Genomic DNA, 18835 nt, shown 5'->3' with positions numbered 1-18835 from the left:
ACAAGAAAGAACCCATATAATGTTAATACCTCATCTATACATTTTGGTATTTGTTCTAATCAGAAGTATCCATTTTGCATCTTCAACTAAATTTCGGCCTAGGATTTATCGAGAAGGTTGCATTGGGAATGCAAAACCAAGATCCAAAGGATTGTCTATGGAGCTTTATGAGTATCCATACCTAAATCCAATAGTCGAATGCTCTGATGGAACTTTGAACTGTCGGGAATACAGCAAAGATGCTTTAGGAACTGACGCTTGTATTAATGACAACTTCAAGTTTGCAAATTATCCACGATACGGTTTTAAGGAACAAAAACTTATCGCAAGAGTGGATGGTGTCGCTAGTGAACCTGGACAAGCTGGATCTCTCGACTTTGATATAACTGCCGATTCAAGCTGTGTTCCTCAGCTCAACAGTTTGCCCATTGCTTACAACTACAAACCAGAAATACACACAACCAACTTTTCTATGCTTTTGTATGGCTACTTCAAACCTCAAATAACAGGTGTACATATTTTTACCATGGTTGGTGATACTGAAGCCCTAATGAATATTGGAGTAGATACTACAGCACCCAGACCCCACAGCACCCAGACTATTTTTGTATATTGTGGTGAATGGTTATTTGTATTCATTTTATTTAATATTTATGAATATTTTTACTTTATTGTTTGTTCCCTTTACAGGATTATTCTTCATTTTGAAACTGTATTCTTCTTTATTTATCCTTTAGCTGATGTACCATATAGAGTATTGCTTCAAATCATTGATGAGTGTGTTGATATAATTATGTACTAGTTTATATTTTTTATCACTAATGACTATTACATCAAGTTCCATCCTAAATGTTTGTTTTTTCACCTCGAAATTTTGTGCTAGGGTAACTGTCAAGTATTTTCCGGGTAATAACAAAAATAAGATATTTATGTTTTGGTTGTGTAATCGAGAATAAATTATGATGCCAATGTCAATTATTAGCGAAATGCCAAAATTATAATTAAAAATAATGTTTCTATTGGACTGTTATTATTTTAGAGTTGAATCTATAATATATGGACAGTCAAATGAACTATACTATAAACTGATGTTCAATAAAAATCAATATTTTAAATTGCTTTATATGAAAAGGCAGTACTAATAAATGCATACTACGGAATAGGTCACGTTGGTTATATTCAGTAGAACATTTCTGAATATTCATTCATGAAAGCTTGGAGTTTCTCCAAGTGTTTTTTTTTCTTGGATTAACTTCAAAGATTTAGTAAGTCACAAGAATTAACTAATATATATATGGTAGCTAAAGATAGATAGAAAATGATACTGTGGCCCTTCTATTGGCAGCAGTTATGTAGTTATCGAGAATCAATAACTGAGGAGGAATAGTTTCAGAGGCTGGCTATGATCCAGAGTCAGACCTATAGAGCACCCTTATTTTCAGTTGCTATTTGTAATTTTACTTACCGTTATTTACATTATCTTTACCCTCCCTTCTTAACGTCTCTTAATTGTATCTTATCAACACTCCTGCACCCCGTGTATAGATAGACATTGATGTAAACTTTTAAAGAGATAGTTTTTTTGCTTGAACTGTTATAATAAGTATTTATAATGAGAAATTATACTTCCGTTTTATAACTTCTTTATGATAATTTCTCCTAGTTGAGAGGAAATTGACTAGAGAAATATGAAAAGTTTTGAAGAAACATAGCCAGTCTAAATTTTGTGACAAAATCAATAACTAGATCGTTCAATATACTACTATAAACATTTTTATGCCGTGTAAGTACAAATTGGAAGATATGCTGACTACATATACTTTGTAGAACTAATATCTATCCGCGGATTAATAAATGATAAACAAATATGATAGTTGGCGCATCAAAGTCATAAGTTTATGATATATTCTTGGATTATGTTCTTGTAATTATTGAAGAAGGAATTATTACTTCTTTTTGCTTAAAAAATCTAGTCTGCAGAAGTTCGAAATTAGAAAAATGCGAAAAAAGAAATACTAAATTTTGAAAGTAATGTAGGTGTTGATATATGTGCCAGTATCTCATTTCTTTTTCAACGCATATTTACCAAAAAAGACGAATGTACAAAAAAATCCGATTCAAATAGCTGCGCTAATGCTCAACCGTGAAGACGTTTATTACCTCTTCTTATTTAATTTATCGATGATGCGAAAACACGCTTTATAGCAACAAATATTTCGATTTTTATCACGGCATATAACTCATTGGTGAATATATGTGGATAAAAATAACATGTAAAAAAAGAACATTAATACAATCAACATGTGTCCATATGCCGTCTAAAAAATAGTATTTTGTGTGCCTTAAAAATATGAGAGAAAATAACAACTGTTGTTATGAATGACCATCAAATACAGTGCAGTGACTATAAAATTCTAAGTATATACAAAAAACTGTGAAATGTTAGCCAGTGTAATATTTTCGAACCGCAATCAAAACTAGGCACAGGAAACTTGTACTAAATTATAAACCCTGTATAATATTAGTCTAACAGATTTAAAGTTTAAATAACACTGTTACATAGAAGAGGTTTTCAGTGGTTCTAAAGTGACATTAAAATGTAAAGTGAAACCAAAAAAAAATAAGAAAGGAATCAAATAGAAATAGAAATAAAACCTTCATACTAAATATTACATTTTTCTTTTTTTAATTCGCATATTTGCTACAGTCAGCGGAATCGGATGTTACGGCAAAAACAAATTTTGTATTCTGCATTTATTTCGTAGTAATGTACTTCTTGTTTTTGCCCTTTTGTTAGATATATTTGTTGTACTAACCAAAATAAAAGAAATATTTGCGGCGTACTTTGTAACAACCAGCGGAGAATACAAAGATGAAGAAAGAAATCTTGAAAATTCAACCCTTTTCTTTTATTTGAGTTATATATAGTGTAATTGTACTTGATTTTAACACATCTTGAAGATAGTGTCGTACATATGTTCTCAACAATGAAAACTGAAAAAATATGGGATATTCTGTATATAACCATTTGCTTACCAATATTAACAAAAATAAATTGACTGATAACAATGTTAGAATTGCTATTGGATCCATTAACGCTATTAGGAAAGAACTGAGGCCAGGTATCCAGATTAATAGCAAAGGAATCAATCCTGCAACACTACTATGTAAAAGCATGGGATATTTAATATTATAATCGGCAAATGGGAGGAAAATATGAAAGACAAAAGAAGTTAAGTTTTCTTTTTTTAACAATAAAATTGATAGCAGTTGCAGAGGGATAATGGGTGATTACTAATACTTTAATTGCAGTTTTCTATTCGAATATAGAATTACTTGAAGACAAGAAAACAGTAGCGACTAAGTTGAGTATTGTAACTGAATGGTTTTTTATATTTGTTTATTAACTACGCCAATTTGAAATAGTACGTGTACTAAAGCAAACCATATTTCTTTTTGATTTTTTCCTTGCGGTTTTAGAGAAATTAACAAACTGACTGACTTAACTAAATTGCAGAATTCACAGAACTCAGACCAAAGGTAAGGGGAATAAAAAATTGTACATATTAAGAATTTGAGATTGGATTGAAAAGGAAAGTATAAATAGCAACTGATTTGATAATAAATGAAACAAAACTATAACAAAAAAAAGGTCTTAGCATAGAAACGTATGAAACTTATAGGGAATCTGCATAATGTTAGTGCCTCATGTATATCTTTCAATTGCTGTCCTCCTTTTAAAAATCGGATTAGTGTCAGGAACTGTTTATCCACGATATTTCCTAAATGGGTGCCTTGGTACTACCAAACCAAAGTCTAAAGGGTTGACCATGGAGCTATATGAGTATCCTTACCTAAACCCAATAGTTAAATGTTCTGATGGAACACTGAAGTGCCGACAATACGATACAAATTCGTTAGGAACTGATGCATGTATTAATGACAATTTCAAGTTAGCAAATTATCCGCGTTATGGATTCAAAGACCAAAAACTTATTGCGAAAGTGGAAGGGGTAGCAAGCGAGCCAGGCAAAGGTGGAACGCTTAACTTTGATATAGATGATAGCTTGAGCTGCGTTCCTCAACTCAATACCTTGCCTATTGCTTACAACTACAAACCAGAAATACACACAACTAACTTTTCTATGTTACTTTATGGTTACTTTAAACCTCAGATAACCGGAGAACATACATTCACTGTTGTTGGTGATAATGAATTATTGTTTAATTTAGGAGAAGCGTTCACATTTGGTTGTTGTATGTACAACAAAACAGCTATGGATTTCCGTAATTATTATGCGTCTTCGATTGAAGGAAATAGCAATATTTATAGAGCATATCTCTATAAGAACGTATATTATCCCATACGGTTATTCTATTTGAATGCTGATAAACGAGCATTATTGAAGTTTTCATTCAGAACCTTAAATTCAAATAGAGAAATAACTGACTTATCACCGTATTTGTTTTCTTTAGAAGATACAGAAGAAGGATGTAAAAATTCTTTCAGATTTGGGGGCGGGAAATGTACAGGTAAGGTTACAACCACTTTTTCCACAGATTATATTACTGCAAATTCACTAACAACATATACAAGATATTGGGTTCGATTTCCTTGTTCTAATAACGGTGAACTCAAATGCTACCCCAAATTCTTTAATCCTTGGGGTGAAAAGTACTTCGGCACATCTTGTGTATCTTCCAGCCATGTGTATACATCTACCGGATTCTACACAACTACAACAAGGCCAGGAACTGGAAGTTTAACAACAACAGCAGAAACTATAGCAACTGCGACATATACAACCTTTCAACAGGCGGGTAAGTTACCAATACCAGAAACCATCATAATAATTGAAACACCTACACCAAAACCAATTACTACAACATCATTTACACCAGGTACTGACTCAATGATAACACCATATACTACAATAACTACATATACTATAGGAACAGATGAAAAATCTACACCAAAAGAAATAATTGTTATAGGAACACCACCATTCTCTAAGCCTCCGGCCTACACCACCACGCTGGTAGACGAGGCCAACAGCAGCTCAGAGACAGACGTCGTGTCCTTCTTCCCAACACTCGGCAGCGACGGCAAGACCCACACAGGCTCAACCACCTACACGTTGAGTGGCTCTGACTCGTTCTCTGAGCCTCCGGCCTACACCACCACGCTGGTAGACGAGGCCAACAGCAGCTCAGAGACAGACGTCGTGTCCTTCTTCCCAACACTCGGCAGCGACGGCAAGACCCACACAGGCTCAACCACCTACACGTTGAGTGGCTCTGACTCGTTCTCTGAGCCTCCGGCCTACACCACCACGCTGGTAGACGAGGCCAACAGCAGCTCAGAGACAGACGTCGTGTCCTTCTTCCCAACACTCGGCAGCGACGGCAAGACCCACACAGGCTCAACCACCTACACGTTGAGTGGCTCTGACTCGTTCTCTGAGCCTCCGGCCTACACCACCACGCTGGTAGACGAGGCCAACAGCAGCTCAGAGACAGACGTCGTGTCCTTCTTCCCAACACTCGGCAGCGACGGCAAGACCCACACAGGCTCAACCACCTACACGTTGAGTGGCTCTGACTCGTTCTCTGAGCCTCCGGCCTACACCACCACGCTGGTAGACGAGGCCAACAGCAGCTCAGAGACAGACGTCGTGTCCTTCTTCCCAACACTCGGCAGCGACGGCAAGACCCACACAGGCTCAACCACCTACACGTTGAGTGGCTCTGACTCGTTCTCTGAGCCTCCGGCCTACACCACCACGCTGGTAGACGAGGCCAACAGCAGCTCAGAGACAGACGTCGTGTCCTTCTTCCCAACACTCGGCAGCGACGGCAAGACCCACACAGGCTCAACCACCTACACGTTGAGTGGCTCTGACTCGTTCTCTGAGCCTCCGGCCTACACCACCACGCTGGTAGACGAGGCCAACAGCAGCTCAGAGACAGACGTCGTGTCCTTCTTCCCAACACTCGGCAGCGACGGCAAGACCCACACAGGCTCAACCACCTACACGTTGAGTGGCTCTGACTCGTTCTCTGAGCCTCCGGCCTACACCACCACGCTGGTAGACGAGGCCAACAGCAGCTCAGAGACAGACGTCGTGTCCTTCTTCCCAACACTCGGCAGCGACGGCAAGACCCACACAGGCTCAACCACCTACACGTTGAGTGGCTCTGACTCGTTCTCTGAGCCTCCGGCCTACACCACCACGCTGGTAGACGAGGCCAACAGCAGCTCAGAGACAGACGTCGTGTCCTTCTTCCCAACACTCGGCAGCGACGGCAAGACCCACACAGGCTCAACCACCTACACGTTGAGTGGCTCTGACTCGTTCTCTGAGCCTCCGGCCTACACCACCACGCTGGTAGACGAGGCCAACAGCAGCTCAGAGACAGACGTCGTGTCCTTCTTCCCAACACTCGGCAGCGACGGCAAGACCCACACAGGCTCAACCACCTACACGTTGAGTGGCTCTGACTCGTTCTCTGAGCCTCCGGCCTACACCACCACGCTGGTAGACGAGGCCAACAGCAGCTCAGAGACAGACGTCGTGTCCTTCTTCCCAACACTCGGCAGCGACGGCAAGACCCACACAGGCTCAACCACCTACACGTTGAGTGGCTCTGACTCGTTCTCTGAGCCTCCGGCCTACACCACCACGCTGGTAGACGAGGCCAACAGCAGCTCAGAGACAGACGTCGTGTCCTTCTTCCCAACACTCGGCAGCGACGGCAAGACCCACACAGGCTCAACCACCTACACGTTGAGTGGCTCTGACTCGTTCTCTGAGCCTCCGGCCTACACCACCACGCTGGTAGACGAGGCCAACAGCAGCTCAGAGACAGACGTCGTGTCCTTCTTCCCAACACTCGGCAGCGACGGCAAGACCCACACAGGCTCAACCACCTACACGTTGAGTGGCTCTGACTCGTTCTCTGAGCCTCCGGCCTACACCACCACGCTGGTAGACGAGGCCAACAGCAGCTCAGAGACAGACGTCGTGTCCTTCTTCCCAACACTCGGCAGCGACGGCAAGACCCACACAGGCTCAACCACCTACACGTTGAGTGGCTCTGACTCGTTCTCTGAGCCTCCGGCCTACACCACCACGCTGGTAGACGAGGCCAACAGCAGCTCAGAGACAGACGTCGTGTCCTTCTTCCCAACACTCGGCAGCGACGGCAAGACCCACACAGGCTCAACCACCTACACGTTGAGTGGCTCTGACTCGTTCTCTGAGCCTCCGGCCTACACCACCACGCTGGTAGACGAGGCCAACAGCAGCTCAGAGACAGACGTCGTGTCCTTCTTCCCAACACTCGGCAGCGACGGCAAGACCCACACAGGCTCAACCACCTACACGTTGAGTGGCTCTGACTCGTTCTCTGAGCCTCCGGCCTACACCACCACGCTGGTAGACGAGGCCAACAGCAGCTCAGAGACAGACGTCGTGTCCTTCTTCCCAACACTCGGCAGCGACGGCAAGACCCACACAGGCTCAACCACCTACACGTTGAGTGGCTCTGACTCGTTCTCTGAGCCTCCGGCCTACACCACCACGCTGGTAGACGAGGCCAACAGCAGCTCAGAGACAGACGTCGTGTCCTTCTTCCCAACACTCGGCAGCGACGGCAAGACCCACACAGGCTCAACCACCTACACGTTGAGTGGCTCTGACTCGTTCTCTGAGCCTCCGGCCTACACCACCACGCTGGTAGACGAGGCCAACAGCAGCTCAGAGACAGACGTCGTGTCCTTCTTCCCAACACTCGGCAGCGACGGCAAGACCCACACAGGCTCAACCACCTACACGTTGAGTGGCTCTGACTCGTTCTCTGAGCCTCCGGCCTACACCACCACGCTGGTAGACGAGGCCAACAGCAGCTCAGAGACAGACGTCGTGTCCTTCTTCCCAACACTCGGCAGCGACGGCAAGACCCACACAGGCTCAACCACCTACACGTTGAGTGGCTCTGACTCGTTCTCTGAGCCTCCGGCCTACACCACCACGCTGGTAGACGAGGCCAACAGCAGCTCAGAGACAGACGTCGTGTCCTTCTTCCCAACACTCGGCAGCGACGGCAAGACCCACACAGGCTCAACCACCTACACGTTGAGTGGCTCTGACTCGTTCTCTGAGCCTCCGGCCTACACCACCACGCTGGTAGACGAGGCCAACAGCAGCTCAGAGACAGACGTCGTGTCCTTCTTCCCAACACTCGGCAGCGACGGCAAGACCCACACAGGCTCAACCACCTACACGTTGAGTGGCTCTGACTCGTTCTCTGAGCCTCCGGCCTACACCACCACGCTGGTAGACGAGGCCAACAGCAGCTCAGAGACAGACGTCGTGTCCTTCTTCCCAACACTCGGCAGCGACGGCAAGACCCACACAGGCTCAACCACCTACACGTTGAGTGGCTCTGACTCGTTCTCTGAGCCTCCGGCCTACACCACCACGCTGGTAGACGAGGCCAACAGCAGCTCAGAGACAGACGTCGTGTCCTTCTTCCCAACACTCGGCAGCGACGGCAAGACCCACACAGGCTCAACCACCTACACGTTGAGTGGCTCTGACTCGTTCTCTGAGCCTCCGGCCTACACCACCACGCTGGTAGACGAGGCCAACAGCAGCTCAGAGACAGACGTCGTGTCCTTCTTCCCAACACTCGGCAGCGACGGCAAGACCCACACAGGCTCAACCACCTACACGTTGAGTGGCTCTGACTCGTTCTCTGAGCCTCCGGCCTACACCACCACGCTGGTAGACGAGGCCAACAGCAGCTCAGAGACAGACGTCGTGTCCTTCTTCCCAACACTCGGCAGCGACGGCAAGACCCACACAGGCTCAACCACCTACACGTTGAGTGGCTCTGACTCGTTCTCTGAGCCTCCGGCCTACACCACCACGCTGGTAGACGAGGCCAACAGCAGCTCAGAGACAGACGTCGTGTCCTTCTTCCCAACACTCGGCAGCGACGGCAAGACCCACACAGGCTCAACCACCTACACGTTGAGTGGCTCTGACTCGTTCTCTGAGCCTCCGGCCTACACCACCACGCTGGTAGACGAGGCCAACAGCAGCTCAGAGACAGACGTCGTGTCCTTCTTCCCAACACTCGGCAGCGACGGCAAGACCCACACAGGCTCAACCACCTACACGTTGAGTGGCTCTGACTCGTTCTCTGAGCCTCCGGCCTACACCACCACGCTGGTAGACGAGGCCAACAGCAGCTCAGAGACAGACGTCGTGTCCTTCTTCCCAACACTCGGCAGCGACGGCAAGACCCACACAGGCTCAACCACCTACACGTTGAGTGGCTCTGACTCGTTCTCTGAGCCTCCGGCCTACACCACCACGCTGGTAGACGAGGCCAACAGCAGCTCAGAGACAGACGTCGTGTCCTTCTTCCCAACACTCGGCAGCGACGGCAAGACCCACACAGGCTCAACCACCTACACGTTGAGTGGCTCTGACTCGTTCTCTGAGCCTCCGGCCTACACCACCACGCTGGTAGACGAGGCCAACAGCAGCTCAGAGACAGACGTCGTGTCCTTCTTCCCAACACTCGGCAGCGACGGCAAGACCCACACAGGCTCAACCACCTACACGTTGAGTGGCTCTGACTCGTTCTCTGAGCCTCCGGCCTACACCACCACGCTGGTAGACGAGGCCAACAGCAGCTCAGAGACAGACGTCGTGTCCTTCTTCCCAACACTCGGCAGCGACGGCAAGACCCACACAGGCTCGACCACCTACACGTTGAGTGGCTCTGACTCGTTCTCTGAGCCTCCGGCCTACACCACCACGCTGGTGGACGAGGCCAACAGCAGCTCAGAGACAGACGTCGTGTCCTTCTTCCCAACACTCGGCAGCGACGGCAAGACCCACACAGGCTCAACCACCTACCCTTGGTCTGGTACCAGCACCAATGATAGCAACTCTATTGTTTATTCCAATACTGTATTGTTAAATCCAACAAATTCTCAAAACTATCAATCTATAGGGAACAGCCAATACGAGGCCAGTGGTTCTAAACCATCCAATAATATCGTTCTTATGGTTGCTATTTTTATCATTTCACTAGCATAGAGGTTCTTTATCAATCAAAAACTCGTGCTTTTTAGCTCTTACTCACAATTTGTTACTTATTTGAAGTCGTCAAGGAAGTGAAGTCAAGGCTAAATACACTCGAGTCAATTACTTACCACATGTTTTGTTCGTTTTTATCTGTATTTGGTGTACCCAATGATAAATTCCGTATGACAATTTATAAGATATATTATTTTCTAATGAATATGTTCATTCTTATTTAACAGATTCATATTTTTATTTTTATATATAGAATAATAAGTCCACATTTTAGATGAAGCTCGAGATATAGAACTTATTATCATATTGTTCATATCATTATGATTGTTCTTATTACTATTGTCCTTAGACATTTTATTATTATCCATCTCCTTGCCCATCTCCTTGTTACCCATGTGAGAAAATGCGGATATATAAAAATAAAAACTAGCTGCAATATCCAGCATTGATTAAGTCTACTTCACCCAACAAGTTTTTATTTTATTGTGAATAACTTGCCTGATGCAAATAATATAAGAATAATCAAATGATATCTAATACATGACAATATAAAATAGTAGTTTCAAATCCTACATGATGTGTTGATGTTAATTGATATGTTTTCATTCTTCAATAACAAATAATTAACATTACAGCTAACATAACCATATGTAAGAAATGTAAACCTGTACCAGCAACATATAATTCTTTTAATATTATATATTTCTATATAATTTGGACTATATCTTAATATAATATATTATATATTATATTTATCACGTGTAGTCTCTGAGGTTCAATTCCTATTCCCTTCAATTAATATAAATATTAATCTATTAATGTCTTTATGGCTTAGTGGTTCTGAACTGAAAAATGATCTTCCAGGTTATTTTGAAAGTATAGTTGTGTTTAGTTGTTAGCCTTTGTTTAAAACTTAATACCTATATTCGAAAAATTAAATGAAAGCAATATACAAATTCTTGAATAATTTAGTAGTAAAATTAGTAGTAATACAAGAGAAATTTTGAAAGTATACAGAGTAATGCATAATTCAGTTCATATGCTTATTATAAATATTTTGTTAGAATTTTGGTATTCCAACATTGTAAACACCCAATTTTATTCAATATAAAAAATTATCTGACTTTCAGAAAAAGCTTTATGTTCAAGCTGGTTTATTATCAAGTCTGAACAAAAACGTACCATTTTAACTATGGTTATTTTATGTTACCCCGTTATTATAATGATATAAGGTCAATATATGTAAGATCTGTAGATGTTTGTTACCCGGATTTAGAAGATTAAGAAGATGTAAATTAATATTTTGGTGGTCAATTCTGAATTTTGTATAAAGTGGTTTAGAGCTAACCGTGAAAAAAATGATTTTGAAATACACTAAAATATGCACCTACACAAAATTGAAAGTGTATAAAAATTGGTAGCCTTCCGCAGAGCTCTGAATATATTATGCGTAGTCGTAGGAGCCGCACTCAAAGTGTACAGGAAATAATTATTTATCTGATTATGAGCTTGTAATTTTCGAGGATATGACATAAGCACCCCTTACATCTAAAAGTGGAGTTTTTCATGCAGAAGATCTCAAAGGAGTACATACCTTTGCAAAACGAGTGGCTAAAAAAGGAAGAAAAGAGGGCATTGATTTCTGGGCTAGCACCTTATTTCTTTTTTTAACGCGCATATTTGCCAGGAAAGAACGGCATTCTGGCTTTTTCGGAAAGCTCAGAAAATCCCGCTTTGAATAAGCTGCGCTGGTTTCCAATCGTGAAGAGTTATGATTACCTTTTCTTATTTAAATTTCTCCGTGATGCCAATAATTACTCCATGACAACAATAGCTTGTTTTTTATCACGCCACATTGTGTGGAGAATGTATATGGAGAAAAGAAAGATACAGTATGCATATATATCTTTATGACGTAATTTGGACACAGTTTATTCTTCCTTCCAATAAATACTGATCAGTATGGTGATATCGCAGGAGTTCGGCACAGTGAAGAATACGTAAGATGGAACTCCTTCCCCTTACTACTTGATTTTTATCAAATACAGGCCGGTCCTATCTTTAAAAACTAATATTTATTCAGTTTTTATGATTATGTTATGCAGTGCTATTCAGAGACTAAAGAAGAGAAGTAGAACTAAAAACATTTTGAATGATTGAATTGATTATAGTGTTAAAAAAGTAATAAAAATATATTTTCAGAACTAGTAGTTCATATTGACTTTATTTTGACTCTTAGCTCCGTTTATCTCCGCTTGTTTTTACATATCAAGATTATCATATAGGCATAATTTTCTTACAAGTACAATGCAAGGAAGCTGAAGTAAGGGAAATACAATAGCAGCAGATGATAGTCCTGAAGAAAACAATTCTTGATATATAAATATAGATGAAATTCCATACTCTGTGTCCCTGAGATTAGAATAGTTTGCTTAGGTCATATTATCTAACTATTATTAGTGTATGATACTTGTTGTTTATTTGGTCATTAAATTGAAACTTAGTATGCTAAGAACCAATTTGAACTAAGATTCAAAAATAACTAACAAATACATATACTCTGATTCGGCTTTTAAATGATTACCGCATATCTAAACTGAAGAAGAATTTAACCTAGTCAAGAACAAAAACCCATCAATACCTCTGTGTTATTTTTAATAAATTTCCATCTTTTTCGCACCGCATTAAAATACAGGCATTGCTAATTCATTATTAGTTTTAATATTAGTGTTTCTGTATAGTTTCGATATCAAACAATTATATTTATTTTAGTTGAAACATTTTGGCACTTTCATTTTATTTTGTTTTAGCCTTTGATTTATTACAGAGATTTTTGTATTAGTTTGAATTAAAGAGATGGCTTACCCTATCAGTAAGAATTCCAGTAGAGGTGTTGCCGCTAAACAAATGAGCGTCTTGAACACAATGAGTATGGTCGATTTTGAGAGCTGGATGCCTCCAAGAAAGCGGGCCAAGACGGAAGAAGAAAAAGAGATCAGAAATCTCCAAAGGGTTTTGAGAAATAGAAGATCTTCTCGGCAGTCTAGAGACAAAAAAAGGAGGTACGTTGCAATGCTAGAAAAGCATTGCAGTGTCATGAGGAAAGTAATTGAAGATCTTCGATACAAATTAAATATCGGTTCTCTAATTTCTGATAAAGAAAACTGGAAGGCTTATCTGCAACTACAACAACACCATTTCTTATCGTCCTCCCCCCCAGACACAATTATATCTAAATTTAACAGGAATTCTGATTCCACTTCTAGATTAGTGACAAGAGAAAGTATCAATTCTACTATAGGTGAAGAGAATAAAATGTTTACAGAATCCTCATCGGGAGCAAAGTCACAGATAGGTACCCAAGTTGACAGTAGTGAATTCCAGTCCAAGATCGTAAGAGGTATTGAACAAATAACAGCATCAGAGAATGATTATTCTGTTCAATCTATTAATTCCCTATACTGCAAATCTGACATATTCAACAATACTATTCCTGAATTGACTCCTGTATCTTTGGCCAGTTCATTAACAGAAAAATTCAATAATTATTCAATTCAAGAGGAATTGAACTCTTATACACCTTTGTCACCGTTCTTCTTTCCATCAGAGTGCCAAGCTACCAATCTGGATTTTGAAAATAAATTTTATACTCTAGATGCCTTTGAAGATGCTAATATAAATGAAGAGAGTTTGAAAAATAAAGGCCAAAATGATCATAATGCTCTATACAAGGGTTTATATTAGCCAATCCATATTAAACTCTGTCCGTCGAAGAGCTAGAACAATTACAGAATTTAAAGACCGAATCATAACAGTGCACCTATGAAGGTGCTACGCTTTCGGAAGCCTCAAAGGGAATTCAATCATTAATAAAGACTAAGAAAAGCTAAAACATGCCCATTTTATTCTATATTAAATAATCAGTCTGTTACTTTTTTTTCATCATTTTTTCTAAAATCTATTTTAATACAACTTGGACCATAAATTATTTATATTTGTATATTTAGAATATGGAAATTTTCTAGGAGGTTAGCAATTTAAACATTCCAGGATTATAGCAACATAACCTCCGTTTTAGACTTTTAAATAGAATCCCAATCCATCTCTATCATTCTTGTTAGGTAGGAAAATATTCTCTCTTTTGTAAAGAATAATATATATTAAATTTACTAACTTATTTTTCGTAATATTACATCTATATAAGTTGAAAGATGTTGATTTTGGACTTCAATTTTGAAGACACATTACTAAAAAGTCACTAGTAGAATTTCTATCAACATCAAGAAAATAACTACAAACCAAATGATTCTTGGTCTGCTCTTACAGCAACTTGATCATCTAAATTTATTTTAAGATCTTTATCATTTCATTATTAGATTTGAGCATGTATAGCTGATAATATCATGGAGCAAGAACATTTTACCTACTGGCTGAAGATGCTTTGACTGTAGTCCGAAAATCATGGCAAGTCATTAAGTAAGTTATTAGGTACAAATAGTGATGTCACTAAGTGTAACCACGTTAGTATTGTTAATAGAACAATTGAGTAACTTAAGTGTATCAGAGTTTTTTAGAACATTATCTATCATAAGGTTGAGTAAATATTTTGGCTATTTATTAGTTGCCACTCTGTTCTTTCCACTCAAAGGGTTTTAGCCCCTACATTATCTGTTGGACAACTGGTTAATTAGTTTATATCAAAATAAAAATAAAAGATCCTAATCTCGACAGTGGACAACTACTGAATAATAATATTGAGTTCTGCAATTGCATAAGAACCGAATAGAATCGCTGTAGGAGACCGTGTTAACTACTATCTTTACATTTCTGAGAAACAAATACTTTCTTTCGTTATTAGCAATCCAGAATATTGTTTCAAAACCAATAAAGTAAAATACATGACCTTTAAAAATGGTAGAAGGATATTTTATAGCTTTTAATGTTTACTTTTTTTTCTTTTCTTATCTTTAACTTTTTTCAATTGTATTAGTCATTTGTGTCAGTGTCTTTTTTGAACTAAGCACGGCAAATAATCTCAGAGATAAGAACCGAATAAGTACCATTTGATTCACTGATATAATAGGCTTGCATGATGCTCTACTTGAAATTGTTATCGTATTATTTTTTTGTTTGATATTTGATATTTGTGCTTATTCCCTATTCCGATAGCTTCGTTGCTTTCAACAGCTTTATTATGAGTTACGATTTTTAACCCCTCCTAACTGAAAAATTTACCTGGGTATTGAATAAAACAAGTTTCATGCACTGTTCCAACCAATAAACAGTCTTATAGTTGTAAGTGACAAGAGGTGACGCAAGATATGATATTTAGTTAGAGAAAGCTACATTATATAGTAATACCCCTACTTTCGCACAAAATAAATGTAAATACCTGAGAAATGTTACTCCAATAACTCGAAGGAAAAATTCCTCGACCATATGCCCCCTCCCCGCCTATTATTTCTGAATACTAATACGATGTTATTAACATGCAAATATAACCTGTTCAGTTACAAAAATTTGGTTTTCATGCTGCTCTGTATATTATGGATATCTATTGAAGATGTGTTTCAATCATTGAGAAATTATATCTGGAGAATTTTAACCAGCCTTTCGTTTTTGTGGGATCCAGCAGTTGGCTTTGCAGAAAACAACAAAATTATGGTATATAAATACCTAGTTAATACATGATGAGTTCATCTACATATTTGTATTCTTTATATTTTATCCTAATAAAAAATAAATAAAATAACAAAATAGAATATTATTAAAAATAGTATCGATCTTGATGAAACTGCTTGTTACTTTTTTGTTTCCTTTATGGAACTCCTTAATGGTATTTGGTATAAAAACTTCGTCAGAGAACATCGATAGATTAGCGTCATGCATTACCGAGGCTTCCAAACATGATTTTTCTGAACAACCTTTTTCTGAAATTTCCACTTCAGATTTCGTACATGAAACTGCAAGTGATAAATGTGAGAGCACAAAGAGGAGGTTATGGGCCTCTCACACTATGATGTCTGATCCCTCGAATAGTGGTTCCTGTGAATCGACTTCCGCATGTTCTTCTTCCTACTCTCTAGCCTCCATTAAATCTAACGATAAAATGTTAGTGAGGAGAAATCCAGGCCAATCAGGTGAATCTGGTTCTTCAGGTCATGCAGGTGAACCTGGTCAGGTAGGGGAACCAGGCTCACTGGGTGAATCTGGTTCTTCAGGTTCCGAAGAGTCATCTAACACCTCAGATATCTTCGATACAGTAGAACCATCAGATTTTTCTGACATATCTACAGTATCAAAATCTGTCGAATCATCTGAATTTATAACATCTTCGGGATATTTAGGTCACCAAAGTAGCTACGTGGATTCGAGTTCCATGGGGGTTTCCTATCTCTCTGGCCAATCAGGAACAAAAATACCGGAAATAAGTCATGCCAGTACTTATAGGAGTACTAATAATATGTTAATTATTGCAGTTCTTATTTTTATATCGTTTAATTGCTATTAAAAAGGTATCAGCGTTTCGTAGAGTATTTAGTGTTAGTTCTATTTTGGTATTATATGTTAATAATTAACCTTTTTCTTTTTAAGTTTTTATTCTATGAATGTAATATTATGACCTACGAAAACACCATGGAGTAGAAAGAAAATTCTAATATTCACTTCCTTTTAGTAGCTTGTATTCAGTAAACCTTTACATAAGTATAATATCAAATAGTCTTTAGATATCTTCGAGTTAGCATTTGTTATTACTTTTTTCTATCTGTCTTTTAAAAAAGGGTCAGTTCACGTACAACAGGTAATTGAACACATAAAACATAAAAGGAACTCCCTCTCTTTGGAAATTTCTATTTATTTTTTGGTTCAAATATGTCTATGCGTTTGTACGCCCATAACAAATAAAGAACATCCCTTCCCGATATCATTCCTAGGATAAAAATTTTTATATTCAACACAGGTTGTTATGCGACAAAACCGAATACTTATTTATGATCGTATGTACTCTAAATAGGTAAATGCTGAAATACCCCGTAAAATTTATAGGGAAATCTGCCTGCGAGATTTTCCATGCCATGAAAGTACTCTGTATATAGAGGAATCTCTTAAGGATTGTTAAAAACTTTGGAACATGGAAAAAGTAACAAAAAAAGCTAGAGATTATATTTAAAGTAAACAACGTTCAAGTATTGCATCTTTTCTTAATCGTAATATCGGAACGTGAAATCGGAATATGATCTTGGGATACTGCGATATTTCTTAATCGTACTAAATTTTTAGCCACCCATTTTCTTATTTTCGCCTTTTTGTTAGACACACTGAATTGATAACTAGCAACGACGAAATTATTGCCGTGCAGCCCTATTATAGGAGATTCTTAAGGGGGTGGCGAAAGGCAGCTGGGAAAAAAGAAAGATAACGATGTTCTCAAGAATAACTTCAATCAGGTACATCAAAAACTTTAATTGATGAAAGCATAGGAGATAGAGATCAGAAAAGATAGAAATGAAGAGAATGCTGAATGAGCATGCCGCTACATCTCTCTTTTTTTTTAATCGCGCATAGTACCACGGTAGTACGGAATTGCGGAATTTTCGGTTAGACAGAAAAAACCGGGTATGTATGAAGCTATGATTATAAGAAGTTAATGAACCACCTTTTCTTTTTTTCGACATTCTCATACTGCCAATAACTGTTGCATAGCAACAAACACTCGGTGGTTACGACAAATCATATGAAATATTATGTGTGGAATGAATGTAGAGAAAAGAAAGGTCCGGTACCTTCGAATTATATCTAAAGTGACATAATGTAGATAACACTTTTTGCCTTCTGAAGTTAATAAATCCTAATCAGGCTCTGTTATAGAAGTAGCTCTGTAGTGCAAAGCTGGTAGCTACTTCATTCCAAGAACTATCAACACTGCTTTTTACTTCTATTATTTCGTATTTGCGAATATTTTAAAACTGTATAAAATTTAATGCGGAACAAATAGCTTAATGGTATATTATTATTCAGAAATACCAACACAAATCGAAGTGTGTTTTAGTTACGATGTGTAGCTAGTATCACGTCACAGAACTGGACATGAAAATGTTACATTATTAGCAAAAAGTAAAAATAACGTCATTATAAGTAATTCTGATTGAATACATATTCTGGGACAGATAATTATTATTTTTTCTGTTTCCTACAGTCACCACGTTTCTTTTTTATTGTGAAATACGATCTAGAAAAATATAATATCTTTGTTAGACTACATGTGGTTGTTACCACTTTCTGAATTAAACAAAAAAATCCATAAAATAAATCAATATTCCAGCAAATAAACTCTGAAGTTACTTCTATCTTGGATAAAAACAAACACAATATATAGTCAAATGGATGTTCTTGGGCATGCAGGAATTGAAAAAATGCGACATTTGCAGGAACCACGGATAGAACAAGAAATATTCAATATAAACTGTATACCCAGTAAAATATCTATCTTCAGCTTTTTTCTTCTTCATGGAATTTCCCATACTATCTTTGTGGTGGGAGCCAGAAGTTGCGGCGAAACTTGTTAACTTTATTGTGCTATTTTCATTACCGTAATTTTTGCCTACTATAGCGATGTTACTGTATTCAAACGTTCTATTGAGAAAGCCAATCCTGATAGATTTGAGATTGATGTTCTTTATAGTAAGCCTCCAAAGGAGCGTGACTCTGTGTAATTT

General features: G+C 39.2%; 4 protein-coding genes across 4 annotated transcripts; 3 read left to right on the top strand and 1 right to left on the bottom strand.

Moving 5' to 3' along the window:
- Positions 1–19: 19 nt before the first annotated feature.
- Positions 20–802, top strand: RNJ42_01171 (uncharacterized protein; the record flags this gene model as incomplete). The annotated part of the gene is made up of 1 exon (XM_071051337.1): positions 20–802. One exon carries the CDS (start codon positions 20–22, stop codon positions 800–802), a length of 783 nt encoding a protein of 260 aa, XP_070908033.1.
- Positions 803–3695: 2893 nt separating this feature from the next.
- RNJ42_01170 (uncharacterized protein) lies at positions 3696–10118 on the top strand (the record flags this gene model as incomplete). The annotated part of the gene is made up of 1 exon (XM_071051336.1): positions 3696–10118. The coding sequence occupies one exon, from the start codon at positions 3696–3698 to the stop codon at positions 10116–10118; it is 6423 nt and encodes a 2140-aa protein (XP_070908032.1).
- Positions 10119–10315: 197 nt separating this feature from the next.
- Positions 10316–10564, bottom strand: RNJ42_01169 (uncharacterized protein; the record flags this gene model as incomplete). Its single annotated transcript, XM_071051335.1, has 1 exon — positions 10316–10564. The coding sequence occupies one exon, from the start codon at positions 10562–10564 to the stop codon at positions 10316–10318; it is 249 nt and encodes an 82-aa protein (XP_070908031.1).
- A 2410-nt stretch (positions 10565–12974) lies between these two features.
- Positions 12975–13862, top strand: RNJ42_01168 (Transcriptional activator HAC1; the record flags this gene model as incomplete). Its single annotated transcript, XM_071051334.1, has 1 exon — positions 12975–13862. The coding sequence occupies one exon, from the start codon at positions 12975–12977 to the stop codon at positions 13860–13862; it is 888 nt and encodes a 295-aa protein (XP_070908030.1).
- Between the last annotated feature and the right edge of the window lie 4973 nt (positions 13863–18835).

The sequence above is a fragment of the Nakaseomyces bracarensis genome, assembly GCF_045282275.1.
Source record: "Nakaseomyces bracarensis strain CBM3 chromosome Unknown Scaff5_0, whole genome shotgun sequence".
NCBI lineage: Eukaryota > Fungi > Ascomycota > Saccharomycetes > Saccharomycetales > Saccharomycetaceae > Nakaseomyces > Nakaseomyces bracarensis.
The sequence above is the reverse complement of the archived record's forward strand: the minus strand, read 5'-3'. Positions and strand labels throughout refer to the sequence as shown.